Raw genomic sequence first — 17,662 nt, 5'->3', positions numbered from 1 at the left:
TTCACTGGAATAGCTAAATGGATCATAATACTGTCTAGTTCAGGGGTGACCTACCAAACCCTTGTAGAGAGGTTCAAAAAGATTTACAATTCAAGATGAACTGGGCCATGGTTTAGTAGATCTGGACCAAGACTACCTTTTTTGCGGGTCCTTTGGTTCCTTAAATCTGCTATTTTTGTTTGGACCAAACTGGCAAGTCACTTTAAGAAGGACTGAGCTGTGATGGCTAGATGACCTGTTCAGAACATCTATAGAGAGATTGTCAAAAAGCTTTTGTTTTGTTATCTTGTGGGTAGTTATGCTTTTTACACAGGTGGGTCGTGATGTGGAAAAGTTTGAAAACCTCTTTTGTACAGTTTTAGAGTGTCCAATACACATACTCAAGAAAACACATTATATTGAATCAAGCATTCAATTATTTATTGTTTCTTCCAAAATCATGGGTATTTAAAAGAGTTATTCTAGCTTTTGCTGAAGTAACATTCTCTCTTTTGTGCAGGGAAGGTGTATCTACTGTCAGAGATGTACCTACTAACCACACAGCCATTCTGGTGATGACACTAGTGTAACATAAACCTAGTTAAATGAAACTCAGATAGTAATTACATGTTACTTAACTAATTATAACCATAATGTGTACAAAGCAGATTCCAAATAAATGCAACATTTTAAAAACTAACATTAGAAGCCCATTAATTGTAAACCCCCTCTGAAGATGTTCTTTTCTCTCTCTTAGACTCTCAGATTTATGTTATTTAAACAGACAGCTAGTTTCTGTTTAAATATCATCATATTAAACATCTAAAAATAATAATACATACACTGAGATGTCTAAGGCTGATAAAGTTATCTGCTATATTTCATGTAAATGCACTATATGGACAAAAGTATTGGGACACCTGCTACTTTATTGTTTCTTCTAAAATTAAATTTAGCGTTTTTTGGAGTAATTGTCTCTACTGTGCAGGGAAAGCTATCTACTAAATTTTGGAGTGCATTCAGCAGCAAGAGCAGTATTGACCTGAGGTTGGATGATCACCAGTCTACTCCATCCACAGCTCCCCACCTCATCCTTAAAGTACTATATGGAGATGAGCTCACACTTGACATGATATGACATGATGCCAACAGGTTCATTTTTATCGGCTCCAGATAAACAGTCCTATTCCATTGGCAGTAGTTCTTTACATGGACTAGACTGTGTCTGCATTTGCTGTGACGGCAAAGGATGCATTATTTAGAAACAGTGTTTACAAACATTCAGACATATCAAAATCTGAAAATTCCAATGATTCTGATATACATCAATTGGTCATATAATTAAAAGCACCTGTTTAATATTGTGTAGGCCCCCCATCATTCCTCTAAAAACATGTCTGACCCATAAGAGCATTCACTGTACAAGACCTCTGTAGGTGTTCTGCACCAAGGTGTTTAGCACAAAGACTAACATTAGCAGGATCTCTTTTTAGTCCTTGGTTCACTGATTGTCCTTCCTTAGAGCACATATGGTAGGTGCTGACCACTTCCTGCTGGCAACAATCCACAAGGTCTACCTGCTGTTTTGGAGATGTTCTGACCAAATCATCTGGCAATCACAGTTTGGTCCTTCTTAAAGTGACCTTAAAGTGCTTTCACACTTGCCCTGTTTGGCCTGGGCTTTTGGACTTCTCAGTTTGGTCCAAACAAAAATATCAGGTGTGAACAACCAAAGGACCAGTCCAGAAAAGGTGGATCGTCTACATTGTGAAAACACGTTTCTAGATGTTTCAGGCTTTCGGATCAAATGTATGCGATGACTAAAATGACAACTGTTGTTTAAAAAGACGATAAATTGTAAAGTGAATTATCACAATGAACAGTTTTATCGTGGATTAAATCATATTTATCATATACACATATAAAGATAGACCAGTCATCTGCTGTGCTGATAGAGCCGTTTGTGGAAGTGATGGACTGAGGGATCAGTCTGATTCCCCACGAAGCTCATTCATACATTCACCAGCAGCTCTGGTTGAGCTTGAGTCCAGATGTGGTGTTCACAATGGTCCAGAACTTAGGTCGGTGAATCTAGTTGGAATAAAATTTACATATGTACGTGTATTCTGTGATTAAACGGTGTGAAAGCCTGCAACAGTAAATCTGTACTGTGTGTGTGTGTATGTTTTGGGTGGGGAGGGCCTACATGGGGATGGGAGAACCAAACAACAAGCCTAGTAAAATGTTGCTGCTTAAATACATGCAGATAAGCACAAAGGCAATATTAAAGTCTGCAAAAATTGTGAACGTTATGTTATTTATTGTATAATAAGTTTATAACTTATTATATTAGGCAACAGGCCTAAGTTAAAGGCCTGTTATTTGCTGTATCAGAGCTAACTAGATCAGGGGTAAGAAAGAAAAAAATAAATAAATAAACACACCGCTCCTCACGCAGGATCGAACCCGTGTCATCAGGGTCGCGGTCCAATACACTACCGCTGCCGGCTATTGAATTGGGATACGGGTGGTGAAAAACGCCCTTATAAGGATAAAAGGAGACCCCTGGGACAACCTTTCAAGAACCTGATACAGCTATATAGCAGTGGATCCCTAAAATTTAGCAACCTAGCTGTTGTTCTACTAGTTAACTTTAGGGCATCATATGTCTCCAGAAAGAGGGCAGGTTTAATTACTATTGTCCATTCCTTAATTCCTCTGTGATGGGGCAATGAAATTAGCTTTTCTTTACCTTTATTTTCTTTTATTTTACTAGTGATTGTTTCTATGCTCGTTATGAAGCAGATGGCCATAAAACATTGAACCCATACATTAAACTAGGGTAATTTAGTGGTTATTGTGATTTTTAATTAGGAAACACTTAAATTTGTAGGTTTTTTTGGTTGTTTGTGCTGCCATCTTGCCAGTGATTCTCATAACCCCAGTTTTGAGTGTAATTTTGAAAAATCTCATCAGGCCATGTAGCCCTAACACTTCCCCCTACCTCTCTAGCATAGCAAGAATCAGGACACCCTAACCCTTGACATGCTCACACAAAACAGAGAGGTAGAGCTAAGTGGTAGGACCAAGGGGTGTAATGGGATTGGGCCTAAGTATCAAACTGGCACACTCTTAATTAATTAATTAGTTAATAACTAAACAAATGATTGCAGTATTTGTTTCAGCGTTAATCTAGTAGTCCATCTTGCATTCTGTTCTGTTACAGAAATAGATCAAATCGACCAAAAAAACATGGAAATTCATCATCACACATTGGTCAAATCAGACATTTCCATGTACTGTACTGCATAATTAAGGTAGTATATAGTGTTACTATATGTCAGGGCCAGACAGGAATGAGACTGGTGCGGATACAATAAAATAACTTTTATTAAAGTTATAAAGTAGACAGGGGTAGTCAACAGAAACAGGGTCAGTACCAAAAATACACAGTGTAGAGAAACCATACCATAACCGGAGGACAGTCCAGAGTTCATACACGGGTAGGCAGTATAACAGGGTAGGCAAAAATCCAAAGTACAATAAACAGTCCAGGTCATACACGGGTATCCAACACAAAGGAGCAGGCAAAAATCAAAGTCGGTAGAAAACAAAAACAAGATCATACACGGAAAATAGCAAGGGCAAGAGAAATGCTTTGTATTGTAGGATTTACCAAACAGATACTCGGCGAGGTGTGAGCGTGAGCATGGTCCTTAAATACTCTGAGTAATCAGTACTCGGGGCTTCCTGGTGGCGTCATGTGACGTGTCATGTGATCGGGAGTGTGTGTTGTGTCATGGAGTGGTGCGTTCTGGGTAGTGTAGTTGTTACTGTGAGAATCGCAGATAGAGCTGGATGTGGGAGACACAGACGTGCTTTCAGCACCAGACATGACACCATAAGTCGTGCTAAATGCTCATGCATTTTACTTCCCCTGAAGGCAAAACCTGTCCATAAAAATATTACACCCAAGGTTTGTGGAGTATAAACGTCTGATGATGAAGTGATGACTTTATGAAAAGGATGCAGCAAGTGAACAGTGCTTGAGAAATACACGATGGCAGGGTGTGAAAACCTCACTTCCTCAATTGCTGACTGATCACCCACAGCATTCAGCACTTGTGAGGTCTTTGTGAGGCCTTTTATGTAGTGTAGGTCTGCTGCATAAGCCACCTGAGGTCAGAGCCGAGAGGTTTTGCTATATATTCAGTCTTTTACTGTGTTGATATTGTTCTGCTGTATAGTTTTGTGATTGTGTTTGCCGGAGCAGCTGTAATGCAACCCAAGGCTTGGGGTTTCCGGGTTTTATATAGTCGGTTGGATAGTCATAAAGATTAAATAAGGCCAATAATTCCTTTCCTTTACCTAAGTGTAAGGGAGTGCTGGCCAACACATTATACTCTTTCACACCACCAATATCTCTCTCTCTCTCTCTCTCTCTCTCTCACTTACTCTCCTGCTCTCTCGCTCAGTGACTCACTGATCCTTCGCTTCTGTTTTAGAGTCTGTTTGTTTTCTGCACAAGACTAATGATTCCCACCCACTCTTTACTGCATAAGAGCAGAAGCCATAGGTGTAAGTTGGCTGATCTTTTACTTTTGAAGACACTCTATGTTCAAAGGTTTGTAGATGCCTACTTATCCAGCAGTGCTTCTGAAATCAAGAGTATTAATTAATAGAGAGTGTGGTATCTCATTGCTACAGTAACAACTAGGTATGCACAGAACATTTGGCAAGACAAATTATTATGGCTTAAACAGCATCTTAGGTGTAAAAAAAAGGCTGAATAATTTATACTAATTTATACAATGACAAATCTACACTCACTGGCCACTTTATTAAGTACACCTGTCCAACTGTTCAAACTGAGGCTTCAATTTGCCCAGGCTCACCAAAATTGGACAATAGAAGATTGGAAAAAATGTTTCCTGATCTGATGAGTCTTGATTTCTGCTGCGACATTTGGATGGTAAGATGGTCAGAATTTGGCATCAACAACATAAAAGCATGGATTTATCCTGCCTTGTATCAACGGTTCAGGCTGGTGGTGGTGGTGGTACAATCGTGTGGGGGGTATTTTCCTGGCACACCATTAGTACCAATTGAGCATCGTGTCAACGCCACAGACTACCTGAGTATTCTGATGGCAAAAAGGGGTCCAACCCGGTACTAGTAAGGTGTACCTAATAAAGTGGCCGTTGAGTGTATTTTAAGTAATATTGTTTCTACTAACTTCCACTAGGATTTTTTTAAGTAGTGGGGCAGGCCCACACTCCACTCTTGGTCTATTTAAATTATTTTATGCACTACTTGCATAAATGAAATGAAATAAAAAGTTCAGCATAACCTATTATGCTTGGTATCATTTTACCCTCTCTTTTCAAAACCGGTCTGTTTTTCAGCTGTAAAGGACTAGGATAGTAATGTTAGCTGAGCTAAATTAGCCTTAGCATCTGTTTGCTTGCCTAAACACTGCCTGCCTTTCTCTGTAAATATCACTCATATGTGACTAGGGCTGGACCCGAATATTCGGGTATTTGGATATTCGCTCGTTGAGTAGGTATTCGGTTTTTAATTTCGGTATTCAGATATTCGTTTTTTTCCTTTTCTTAGCTCCACCTTGCGCTAACATCACACATCCGTTCAGATTAATGGCGTTATAATGGCGGCAAAATGCCGAGAAGCTCAGCTGTTTGAAAGCATTTCAAATTGAGTGTAGACAAGACAAAGGCAGTGTGCCAAATATGTGATACTCAACTAGCATATCATGGTGGCACATCAAGCTTGAGGGACCATCTAAATGCGGTAAGTATTATTTCTTGACGGTGTAAAAAAAAAAAAAACAAGATAATTCCTGCTAGCAAACATGGCTTCATGAAGCTACATGAAGCTGCTTCATGCGGGGGATTAAGGGGGCCGTGAGTTGCATTTTTTTCATGCTTTAATCTGTTTTTAATCCTTCATTTTAAAAACGAATATTCAAATATTCGCTACCAATCAGTGCCGAATATCCAGAGCGCAACAAACGCTATTTAGGCCAGCCCTATATGTGACTTAATTAGTATTGATGATGTATTCTGCTAGGATGATGAGAATATTTTTCAATTGTAGTTTTGTATTTCTAAAACATTGTGGGTATTCGTATTTCAGTCGTATTATTATTATTATTATTTTTTTTGTATTAGTGTCTAGTCTTCTATTAAGGCTTTAAATTGGCGGTTGGAACTTTGTGTTTAGGATTTGATTGTGTTTAACCATGAGAGTGTGGTCAGGTAGTGATGTGGGATGTGAGTTCTGGCACTTTGAAGATAAATTTATACTTCTGTTTCGAGTCAATGGATACGGAGTAGCCTGTGAGAGTGCCCTACACTTTGGGGGCATGTTTATTCTTCTGTATGCATGTGTCTGCAGTTCTTCATCACTCTGCAGTTTAAACCGTGAAGATGGGAATGTGTGGACGGGATGACAAGGCTCGGTGGACCAATCACAGCTGCTGCTGTCGGTGTTGCACGACGCATAGTTACATTTCAGGAGAGGTGCGTGCTGTCAGGCAATGTCATAGATTTAAATATAGGTATAAATCGGTCTTAACTCATTTTAAATGCATTGGATAGAGTGCTGTCATTAGCACTGCAGAGTAATATACCATATTGCATGTATATAGCTCTTCTTTGAAGATTAACATTTGTATCAGCAGCAGTGCCTCATTGGTTTCGTATATGTATGGACACACAGTGTGTACTATAACTGAGCCTATGTTAGTCTTCCTTGGACATCAATAATAAATGAGCTATACTCATCTTCAGTGCTTCTGTTCACAACTGAATACAATATGAAGCAGTAATAAAGTTTTGCTATATAGCACAGATACCCTAAAGGCCATCATTGGCTTGGTAAATACAAGGAACCTTTGTTTGAGCATTTCCTGTGTTTACACAGGATGCATGTTGTGCCAAAGGCTTATATCCCGGAGCCTGTTCTCCCAAAAACATCATAGAATACAAACATACATTCTAATGCTAGGGAAGCATCTGATGAATTGAACATTTTAGTTGTTGAGTAATTTGCTGACCATTTATTTTTGGTTAGTCATAAATTAGTTACAATTTACTGTGCCTTAACAGGTAAACTTTGAGGTTAACCTAGACTGATTTTGACATACATTTTGATAGTTTGATGTACCTGTATTAACCTAAAAATAATGTTAACTTAAAAACATTCACACAGGCTGGAGAGATTCTAGGATACATAAATATGTCTTTGATTCAGATATTATATTAAATATTAGAAGAATTTCTCTATTAGCTTAAATTTAATTAGCTTAAAATCTTTTGTTTTTATTAAGTTTAATTAATCTCCACTATTGGAGTGATTTTTTGTAATATTATATTGGCACATAATGTATAAAATAATGCATGCTTAATAACAATGGTAATAAACTAATAAATAATCATGAAAAACACAAGGGTCTGCGCAGCAAAAATTTTATACAGTTCACGTTAATTTTTTTTCACACAGGGCCACCTAATGGATAGGAGATTATAATCAAGCTTTGATATGTTCCATAACGAGGAACACACAAGATTTAGACCAGTTATAGAGAACCTGTAACAACAACAACATTAACAAACAGCAGGGGTCGGCAATAGGCGGCCCGCAGACCAGATGTGGCCTGCAAGCATGAAACATCTGTCCCGTGAGGTTGTTTGAACTATAATGAAGGATAATGAAAAAATAAATAAATAAAATGCTTCTCTGGCGAGCTTTTGTTTACATTTGTCTCCTTTCTCTCTGTTGGGCTCGGCGTGACTTTAGCTTCTGCCCGTTCTCGTTTTTCCGCCCGTTCTTGGGCTCCCTTTCTCCTTATAAGGGCATTCTGTCTGGAGCAGCAGTAGTGTATCGGACCGTGCCCCTGACGACACTGGTTTGACCTGCGTAAGGAGCCGTGTGTTTATTTTTTAATTTATTTTATTCTTTCTTCTTGGGTTTACCTGCTTTGAGATCAACTGTTCTGCAAATGGGTTCAACAACCTTCTGGGCTGGAGAGCTACCAGTCTGTAGCACCGTAACAAGAAGCTGATTGGGTATCGGACCATCTTAAAATAATTTAATTCTATTAACTTATTCTTCATTTGTTGTTGTTTTTTTTATATTTTTGACATGAAAGCATTTTTGTATTTGGAAAAAAGTCAAGATGTCTCATGCTCTATTATTGTCTATTCTTGCTCTCCACATGGTGCATCCATTGCCTTTGGGTTTTTTTCTACTAATCATGTTCATGTTTTTCCTCCAGACTCCAAAATATGCTTAAAAAGTGTGTTCCTCTTGGCTCATTGAAGGGTGAATGCAGAATGGGTTTGGTTGCAAACAATAAACAGCTCTGTGTCGGTCCTTTGATGCTTGAATTTGGGACAGTAGTCGTATGTTTAAATTCAGAATTTAGCAGTCTATCTGAAGGCTCCACCTGGCCCGTTATTCACAGTTTATCTTGGCGGAGAAAAAAGACCTTTTGTGGTGTTTGAAAGAAAAAAGCACATAGTGAAGCAGGGCAGGAGGGTGGAGGGGAGGGGGGCATGCCATACATGCCCTCTTGACCTCGCGTATTGTTCCTGTTTTTGTCTGCATGCTAACACTTGTGAGTTTGTTTGAATAGTCGGTGTGTATGTGTTGATAATGGCCTTGTCCCCGGGCGAGGGCCAGTTAAGGATGTCTGCTGTTGTTTTTGGTCTCGCTATCAGAAGTGCTCTGATAGAGCGAGAGCTGGTATTATTCCACACAATGCTGGAGTCTAACGTGCAGACTGTTAAGTAGGCAGGCTGATACTGGACAGGTTTTCTCCTTTTTTCTTGTTGAAATGCATGAGATTGTGTGTCGAGAGAGAGGAGAGCTGATTCTGCATTAATGCTGACTCTCCGACACTGATACACAATCACAAGTTCAGGGTCACACTGCTCTTCGATCTTTTTGATACAGATTGTGAATGTGCATTCTTAGCCTGTGCCATAACTTATAGACTAAGAAGGTTTATGTGGAACAGTAGTGCCCTATGAAATCTGCTATTTTTTTTTGTCAAATTCTGTTTAGTTTTTTCACCACACTTTATTTTTTTTTTTTTTACATTTTATTTTAGAGAAAAGAAATGGAATTAAACAAAACATTGGGGCAAATGTCAACTTTACATTACTTTACAAAACGTATTAAGGGCACATATTTTATAACTAGAAATAAAAGAGCAATTTGTAGATTAAATGTCTGAATGGACCAAATCTCTTTTTCAAACAAAGATCATTTTAGCAATGCCCTTAAATACTTAATTCAATGCAACTGTACAACTGTACTTTATTTAATAGTGGTTGGATGTAGTTAGCTCAGTTATCTTTAGTGCAAACCATTCGTCATAAAGCAGTAGTTTTCAGATAACAGATTTTTATTGATTTTGTAATTCTGTGTATTTTGGTGTATTTTTTTTGTTTATATCTGAATTATCATTTAATGCTTAATTTCTCTATTTATATTCTCCGAATTGCCGAAATCATATAGCCCTAAAGCAGGGGTCACCAACCTTCCAGCAGACTTTAGTTCAAACCACTACTCAATCCCATCTGTTCCATCTAGTTACTGCCTCCCGGAGTGCTAATCAGTCGAATGGAGTGTGGCTCTGTTTAGAATTGGGTGGGCAATATACAGGTGCATCTAAAAAAATAGTATATCTTAAAAAGTTACTTTATTTTAGTAATTAAGTTGGAAATGAGAAACTCATATATTATACAGATGTATAAAACACAGAGTGATCTATTTTAAGTGTTTATTTATTTTATTGTTGATGATTATTATTGTCTCAGAAAAATAGAATATTATTTAAGATCAGTTGGTACTTTTGGCAGTGTGGGCAGTGTGCCAAGTCCTGCTGGAAAATAAATCCAACTTGATATAACACAGTGGACCAACACCAGCAGGTGACATGTCTCTCCAAACCATCACTGATTGTGGAAACTTCACACTAGACCTCGAGCAGCTTGGACTGTGCGTTTCTCCACTCTTCCTCCAGACTCTGGTCTCTTGATTTCCAAATGAAATGTAAAATTTACTGATGGTCAGTGATGGTTTATAGTAGGGCTGGACCCGAATATTCGGGTATTCGGATATTCGTTCGTTGAGTAGGTATTCAGTTTTTAATTTTGGTATTCGGATATTCGTTTTTTTTCTCCTTTCCAGAGTTCCACCTCACTCTAACCACTTCTGTTCTCGCGGGTCCCGTCAGAATATCTTGCGCGCGGGACAGAACTGAACTGTTATTGGCTGGAGCGGGAGTATAATCCAGACGATGCGGGAGCAAATTAATAAATAGTTAAGAAAACTGTAATAATTGTAAAAAAAAAAAAACTAAAGAAAACTCTCAACGCGCAGGATGGACCGACACACACATGCACACACCGATGGTGTTTGGACTGGGGTAAGGAACGGGACCGCACTATTCAGCGCTGCTGTTTTAATAAATATATAAGTAAATTTGAAGCATTAAATGTAGTTTATTTAATTTATATTAGGAACGTGGGGCAGGAGCGGCAGAAATGTGTATGTGGCGGGCGGGCGCGGGATTAAAAGAAGCAATTTTTTTGCGGAGCGGTAACGAGACAGAAACGCGGGAGCGTGGAAGAGTGGGTTTAAAAATCAGTCTCGCGCAGACCTCTATTATACATGATAAAAAAAAATGCAGGCTCTTCGATTTATATAATAAAACGTAAGGGGTAATGTGGCAACAGTAGGGGCTAAATCGGTTACAAAAGCCTGGCCTACAAAAATGATGTCTGAACGAATTTCCTCTTATCTAATATAATTTAAAATGGTTTAAAAATATAAAATAATTTCTAAGCAAACGAAATATTTAATATTGAGCTTATAGCCCAAGTGCAAAAATACAAAATCAGTAATACGGCTATGCCCTGCACAATGCTTAAACCGAAATAGACCAAGTACAATAACGTCATTAACAATGACTTTCCTCTACTCTAATATAATTTAACATGGTTTAAAAATATAAAATAATTTCTAAACAAACGAAATATTTAATATTGAGCTTATAGCCCAAGTGCAAAAATACAAAATCAGTAATATGCCCTGCACAATCCTTTAACCGAAATAGACCAAGTACAGTTTACAATGACTGTCCTCTGCTGTGGGGCAGCAGAAATTCCGGGATGAAAACACAAAGAAATCTGGGCTAAAAACACAGAAAAAATATGGGGTGAAAACACAAAAATCCGGGATAAAAACACCAAAAATCCGCGGTGAATATGTCTCGTCGGTCAGAGCAAATTGAACATTTTTCAGTGGATTAAAGGGGCCGTGATTTGCTTTTTAAATTTTTTTTTTACCTCTTTTTTTAAAAACGAATATTCGAATATTCGCTTCGAATCAGTGCCGACTATCCAGAGCTCAAAAAACGCTATTCGGGCCAGCCCTAGTTTATAGAGTCATGTCATCTGCTGGTGTTGCTCCACTGTGTTTTATCAAGTCTAAAGTCAGTGCAGTGTTTTTTCAGAAAATCTTACAGCACTTCATGCTTCCCTCTGCTGACAACTTTTTTAAAGATGCAGATTTTATTGTTTTTTATTATGGTGAATGAATGTTTGCACAGATACAGGGGGAAATAATTAAGTAAAGTGAAGCATAGAAAAAGGTGAAGGACAGAATAATAGGTAGCCAGCATGCTAAACAGTCATGTATCATATACATAGCCGCATGTGATAAGAGGCTGCGATCACGCTGTCAAAGGACAAGCTTGAGCATAGTTTGAGCATATGTGATGACTGTAATATCTGCACCATATTTCACTCTTTCTTCCGTGTTTCATCTCCGGGTGTTGTATTTGCCTGACTCATTGAAGTTCAGCACATTCAAAACCTCGCCTTCCGCTGAGGCTCACCATACACACACACACCCGGAGGATGAAATGACCCAGTCCAGCCAAGCATCATGAACTTTCAGTCCCCAGTACTTACCCTACAGCAGTACATAAAGCTGAATTACTGTATGTCACACAGGTTTCAATGTTTGGGATCACATTAGTCCAACAAAGAGTGGCCATCACTGAGTGGTACTGCGTGGGTGTGTTAGCATAGACTTCACCAAAGCTCTTCTGGAGGTAGACCAGTATTTCCAGTTTCCCTCCACCACCTGCTGTAGTTGCTTATCAGGTCATTGAAGTAAACCAGGTTACCTGCTAGTGGAACTTAAAAAATCTATACAATGTCTGGGGTTCACAGAGAAGGCCTTGAGCCAAACCTGTGACCATCTAAATTGTTTTTAGCCAACATATAGTGCTGTTTGAAAGTTTGTGAACTAGTTGAGTGGTTTAGATTTTTCTTTTGTTTTACCACGATTCCCTTATTTTATCATCACCGGTTTTTGTATATTAAATGTTAGGGTTGTATTCATCGATTCCGTTTACGTATTTTGAGGGAACTGTGTGAGTTGCAAGCAGACTACATGAAACATGAAATCAGAGCATGTGCAAAAGTAAATGAACCACAGCTGCACTGGTAAAGTCAATTAGGTAAAAGACTCAGGTGAAACACATGTGAGTGCTCAAGTAATCAATTAAGCAGACCAATCAAATGAGACATCCTTGAGAAAGGTTTTGAGCCACACTGGTTAAAAGGGAGAGGAAACCAACCAAACCACTATTGTGTCAAGGTATAAAGAACGGATCAACCATGCCGAGAGGAAAGGAGACATCTGAGGAAATCAGAAAGAAGGTGGTGACAGCCCATCAGTCTGGGGAAAGCTACAAAACAATCTCCAAAAGATTCCAGCTTCATCCATCCACTGTAAGACAAATCATTTACAAATGGAGGGCACTCAGCATCACCACAACTCTGTCCAGAATTGGACGGCCGTCCAAACTTACACCAAGAAGCACCAGAAAAATAATAATGCGGGTAAAGGCCAACCCACGTGTTACCTCCAGAGAGTTGCAATCCTCTCTGTCAGCATCTGGAATAAATGTACATGCATCTACAATCAGCTGAAATATGAATAAACATGGCATTCATGGGAGAGTTGCTAGAAGAAAGCCTTTGCTCTCAAAAAAGAACAAAGTTGCCCATTTAAACTTTGCCAGAGAGCACTTGGACAAACCTGAGGATTTCTGGAAGTCCATTCTCTGGACTGATGTGTCCAAACTTGAATTATTTGGCCACAATCACAGGGGCCATATTTGGAGAAAAGTCAACACTGCATTTGAACCTCCTCCCAACAGTGAAGCATGGTGGTGGAAATGTGAAAGTCTGGGCCTGCTTTTCTGCCTCCGTACCTGGTAACTCCATATTATCCAGGGAACCATCAATTCCCAGGGCTATCAACAAAGTCTTGACCAGAATCTTCTGCCATCAGTCAGGGAGTTGAAGCTGGGATGGAAACGGATTATGCAACAAGACAACGACCCAAAGCATTCCAGCAAAACTACCAAGGAATGGCTTAAGAGAAAGAAGATTCACACTCTGTATTGGCCCAGTTAAAGTCCGGAGCTCAATCCCATAGAAATGCTGTGGCAAGATCTGAAGCGTTCGGTACATGAGAGATGTTCCTCCAGCCTCGATTAACTGGCAGAGTTCTGCAAGGAGGGGTGGAAAAATCCCAAAAAGCAGATGTGAGACACTCGTTTGTGGTTACAGAAGACACTTGGTTGAAGTAATGGTTGCAAAAGGAGGTGCAACAAGCTACTTACTAAAAGAGTTCACATACTTTTGCACTTGGCAGATTTTCATTTTTTTGAGAGATTAAATACTTTTGTTGAATAAATAATGAAAATAATACATTTTTTTTCTTTGTGTCCTTTATTTGGAAGGTCTGCTTTACAATTTAGCATGTTCATTTCTTATGCTTATTTAAATTTTTCTTTAGAAAACAATGACCGTGTTTGGGGGGTTCACAAACTTTCAAGCAGCACTGTATAAATATGTTAAGTGACCTACAGCACTGGCTATTGTCTTTTTTTGTTTGTATTAATTAATTAATTAATTAATTAATTAATTATAGTATTTTATAGATCTATATGCAAGCAGTCAAACGTGCACCGCGCCGCTTGGTTTAGAGTGTGTCAGTGCTTTTTTAGTCTCGTAAAGACACTAAAAATATGCCCTGCACGATTGGAAACGCACAGCACGCATGAACTTCTCTTAATTTTCTTAATTAATCATGGGTGTGTTTTGAGTGTAATGTGAAATAAATCAATCAGTGTGTTACATTCCCTTTAAGAGACTGATGTGCTCTGACTTGGCGGATTGTTATTTCACTGGCGCAACACTTCTGCCCTTTTCAGCAGAGAAAACTGACCTGCTCAATCATGCTGTGAAGGTGCGAGAGAAGGTAATTTACAGGAAACTGGAAAAGTAATGTTATTTTATCTTGTATTCTGTTTATTGTTGATGCAAAAGTTGGACTGCTGCGTGTCCTTGTGTGTGTAAAGAGCAGCGCTGTGCCTCACGGCAAGATCTCTGACTGATGACTGTTGTCAGGTCTCAAACCAGTTAGTGGTGCACCTGTTTTTTTACTCCAGGAATGTACCTGAACCACCACACATATCTGCAAAAATATGTTCAGAAGCGTGTTGGCTATTTAAACAAAAACACTAGGGATGCATCAGAATTAACATTTTTGACAGAAACTGAATAAAATGGAACATTTGGCCAAATATGGAATACAGAAAACAAACATGATTTTACAGGTTTTTATTTATTTTTCACCATTAAATAGATCAAATAGCATACATATATTTCTGTCTTGCTTCTTGCTTTTCAAAGGAAAAAATACTTAAAAATATATGTTGAACACCTTTGACAAACTAACACATCACAAAACTTTTACCTCAGCAGTGCTATTTACATCATGAATTTGTCTTAGCTGTGCTTTTTTATTATAGATGTACCTTAGCAGTGCTATATAAGTCATGTCATATGAATGAAATGTACACATAGAAATGCTCTTAGACCTTTGGGAAACAACCAGAGGCTACGGCTAAGTTAGCTCAGTTGACGTTAATCTCCTGGCCCTAAACAGCTCATATCTTTTAGCTGTAAAAGAGCCAGTCAGTGGGGAGATTATAACCTCATACTAAAGGTAATAAGTGATCCTGAACACCTGAGTTAATTTTATTAGTAAAAGTGTCTAGCCTGTAGACCTCCTGCCTCTTGACACTTCATATTCCCAGACTTTTCTTTTTGATTATTTGATTGTTTTTTTTTTGTATGTCAAATATTCACTGGGTCCTTGGCTTTGATACAATTCCTATGTATTTGCTACATTTATTATATTGGATTTAAAATGAAACATATGCCATAGCTTATATTATCATTATGGATTCTGCTTAATTCAGTTAATTGAAATAGAAATGTCCTCTGACCAAGGGTGCTCAAACATGTCTTTTCACTGTAAATAATAAATCTAAACTCATAAATCTGTAAAAAAATGAATCTTTTCAGTTTTGCTAAATTGGGCTTTGGGCTGCATTGTTGGTTGAGCTCTTTTCTGTTCCTGTGAATTTGTACCTAAATCCAAATGTGTGTTCTCTGGTTCTCTGGTCCAGTAACTCTGTGTTTGATTTGTGTGTCTGCAGGAAGGATGAGAAGGAGTACGCTCTAAAGCAGATTGAAGGCACTGGAATATCGATGTCTGCCTGCCGGGAAATTGCGGTGAGTACGGCTGAGGGGCTGAGGGTAATGCATGTTGCCTGGTTCTCTCCTGCTTGTGTGTTATTTGACAACCTTGTTCAGATCTGCATTCCAGTTTTCTTTGTCAAATGAGGTTTCAGAGTCAAATGAGCTTTCAGTATTCAAATTGCTGCAGCTACGAGAAAGGGTTTCATTTAAAAAGAAGCTTTGAGAGAGGATAAGAAGTGACTGCTTCACTGCTTTTTTCAGATAACTCTTAAATGTGTGCAGTTTTTTTTTTAGTTTTTCTTATAACAACAGGTGTTTCCTGTGATATGTTCTGCTACTAAGTTAGAGGAACAATCAGTAATAAATGTAATAAATGCGAGCCAGTGTGTAATACGGCTTCAGGAGTCCTATTTCCAAACACTGGAGAGATCTTTCTGCCCCACCTGCTTCTCCCCAGAAGTTTACGCGGGTTGCCAGATTGACACACAGTGTCAAGTGACGACTTACTCTGTAGCTGATTTAAGTTTTGCCTCAGAAGGGATGCCACAGATCTCACCACAGCTGGTTCTGCTGTATAAGCTATTATACTGCTCATGAGCTTTTCTATTTGACTATAACAAGAATCCACAAGCTGTATGAATGAGTGTGAGAGTCCTACTCACAGTTTATATGATCAGGCCAATCATGATAACTCAATTTTTTGGGTGATATTGACTATATATTGTCACATGTTATAACTCTCATTTTAGGACACTCTTTATGCCATAGAGGTAATAATAGTACACTGATGCAATTCCACTAATTTGAAGCACATTGAATGTGTTAATAAATTCTATAAAAATATTCAGATATGGAATTGGGTTAAAACGATGATTAAATATACCAACTGAAGAAAATTCAAATACAAAAAACTCTTTTTAAACAGGGTAAACATACTGGTTCAGTTATGTCAATGGGATCTCTTTGCCCTTTTTCTTTGCCTAATGTTGTGCCACCTTTGATGGTAACAACTGCAATCAAGCGTTTGCGGTAACTGGCAATTAAGATCTTTCACAGCATCTCAATCAGACTTTGATTAGGCCAGTCCCTGTTTTTTTGAGGTGGGCTTGTCGGTTTGAGTGATTTTTGCCTGGGAATCATTTTTAACCAGTCTCTTTCTTATTATTGAATTATTAACACTCACCTTAACTGAGGCAGGTGAGACCTGCAGTTCTTTAAATGTTGTTTTGGATACTTTTGTGACCTCCTGGATGAGTTGTCCATGCCATTTTGGAATAATTTCAGTAGGCCGGTCACTCCTGGGAAGGTTCACCAGTGTTCCATGTTTCCTCCATTTGTGAATAATAGCTCTCACTGTGGTTCTCTGGAGTCCCAAAGCTTCATAAATAACTTTTTAACCTTTTTCATACTGATAGATGATCAGAGACTTTGTTTTTTTAATACTTTTTTTGAATTTCTATAGAATGGGGCTGAGGTGTGCAAAGACAATTAGGGTACCCCATGGAATAGCCTTACAGGGCATACTGTGTTGCTTTTTTGATTATTTATCTGCTTCATATTGTCAGACAGGTTCTATTTAAGTGATTTGTTGATTCTACAGGTCTGGCAGTAATCAGGCCTGGTTTTGGTTAGTAGTGAAATTGAACAGCTTTCCAAACAGTGTGATTAATCACGGTTACAAAACACTTTTTCACAAAGAGCTTTTTTTCATAATTTAAAAACTGCTTTTTAAATTTTATCCAGTTATATTTGTTTGATATTAAAGTTTGTTTAATAATCTCAAAAATGTAAGTGTGACAAAAATGAAAAAAAAAAAAAAATTTGTAAGGGGGCAAATACTTATTCATGCCACTGTATATGATAAATAAGTAATGTAGTCATCATGACAGGTCTATAAAATAGATCTGCCAGGTTAACAAAGTCAAAAAAGACAAAAAAACAAATGCATTTTTTAATGTCATAGTAGAGATAAATATTGTCAATAGTAACAAGCATTTTTGCAACCTCTGGAGATGTCAGGA

General features: G+C 38.2%; 1 protein-coding gene across 1 annotated transcript in view; it reads left to right on the top strand.

Moving 5' to 3' along the window:
- Positions 1 to 17,662, top strand: part of cdk19 (cyclin-dependent kinase 19) — a 93,862-nt gene that overhangs the window by 1,190 nt on the left and 75,010 nt on the right. Inside the window, exon 2 of the mRNA XM_022662047.2 lies at positions 15,599 to 15,674. Coding sequence (XP_022517768.1) covers positions 15,599 to 15,674 — 76 coding nt within the window. The remainder of the gene's footprint in view (positions 1 to 15,598; positions 15,675 to 17,662) is intronic.

This window comes from Astyanax mexicanus, chromosome 1 (genome assembly GCF_023375975.1).
Source record: "Astyanax mexicanus isolate ESR-SI-001 chromosome 1, AstMex3_surface, whole genome shotgun sequence".
In the NCBI taxonomy this organism is placed as follows: Eukaryota; Metazoa; Chordata; class Actinopteri; order Characiformes; family Acestrorhamphidae; genus Astyanax; species Astyanax mexicanus.
This window is presented reverse-complemented; position numbering and strand designations above follow the sequence as displayed.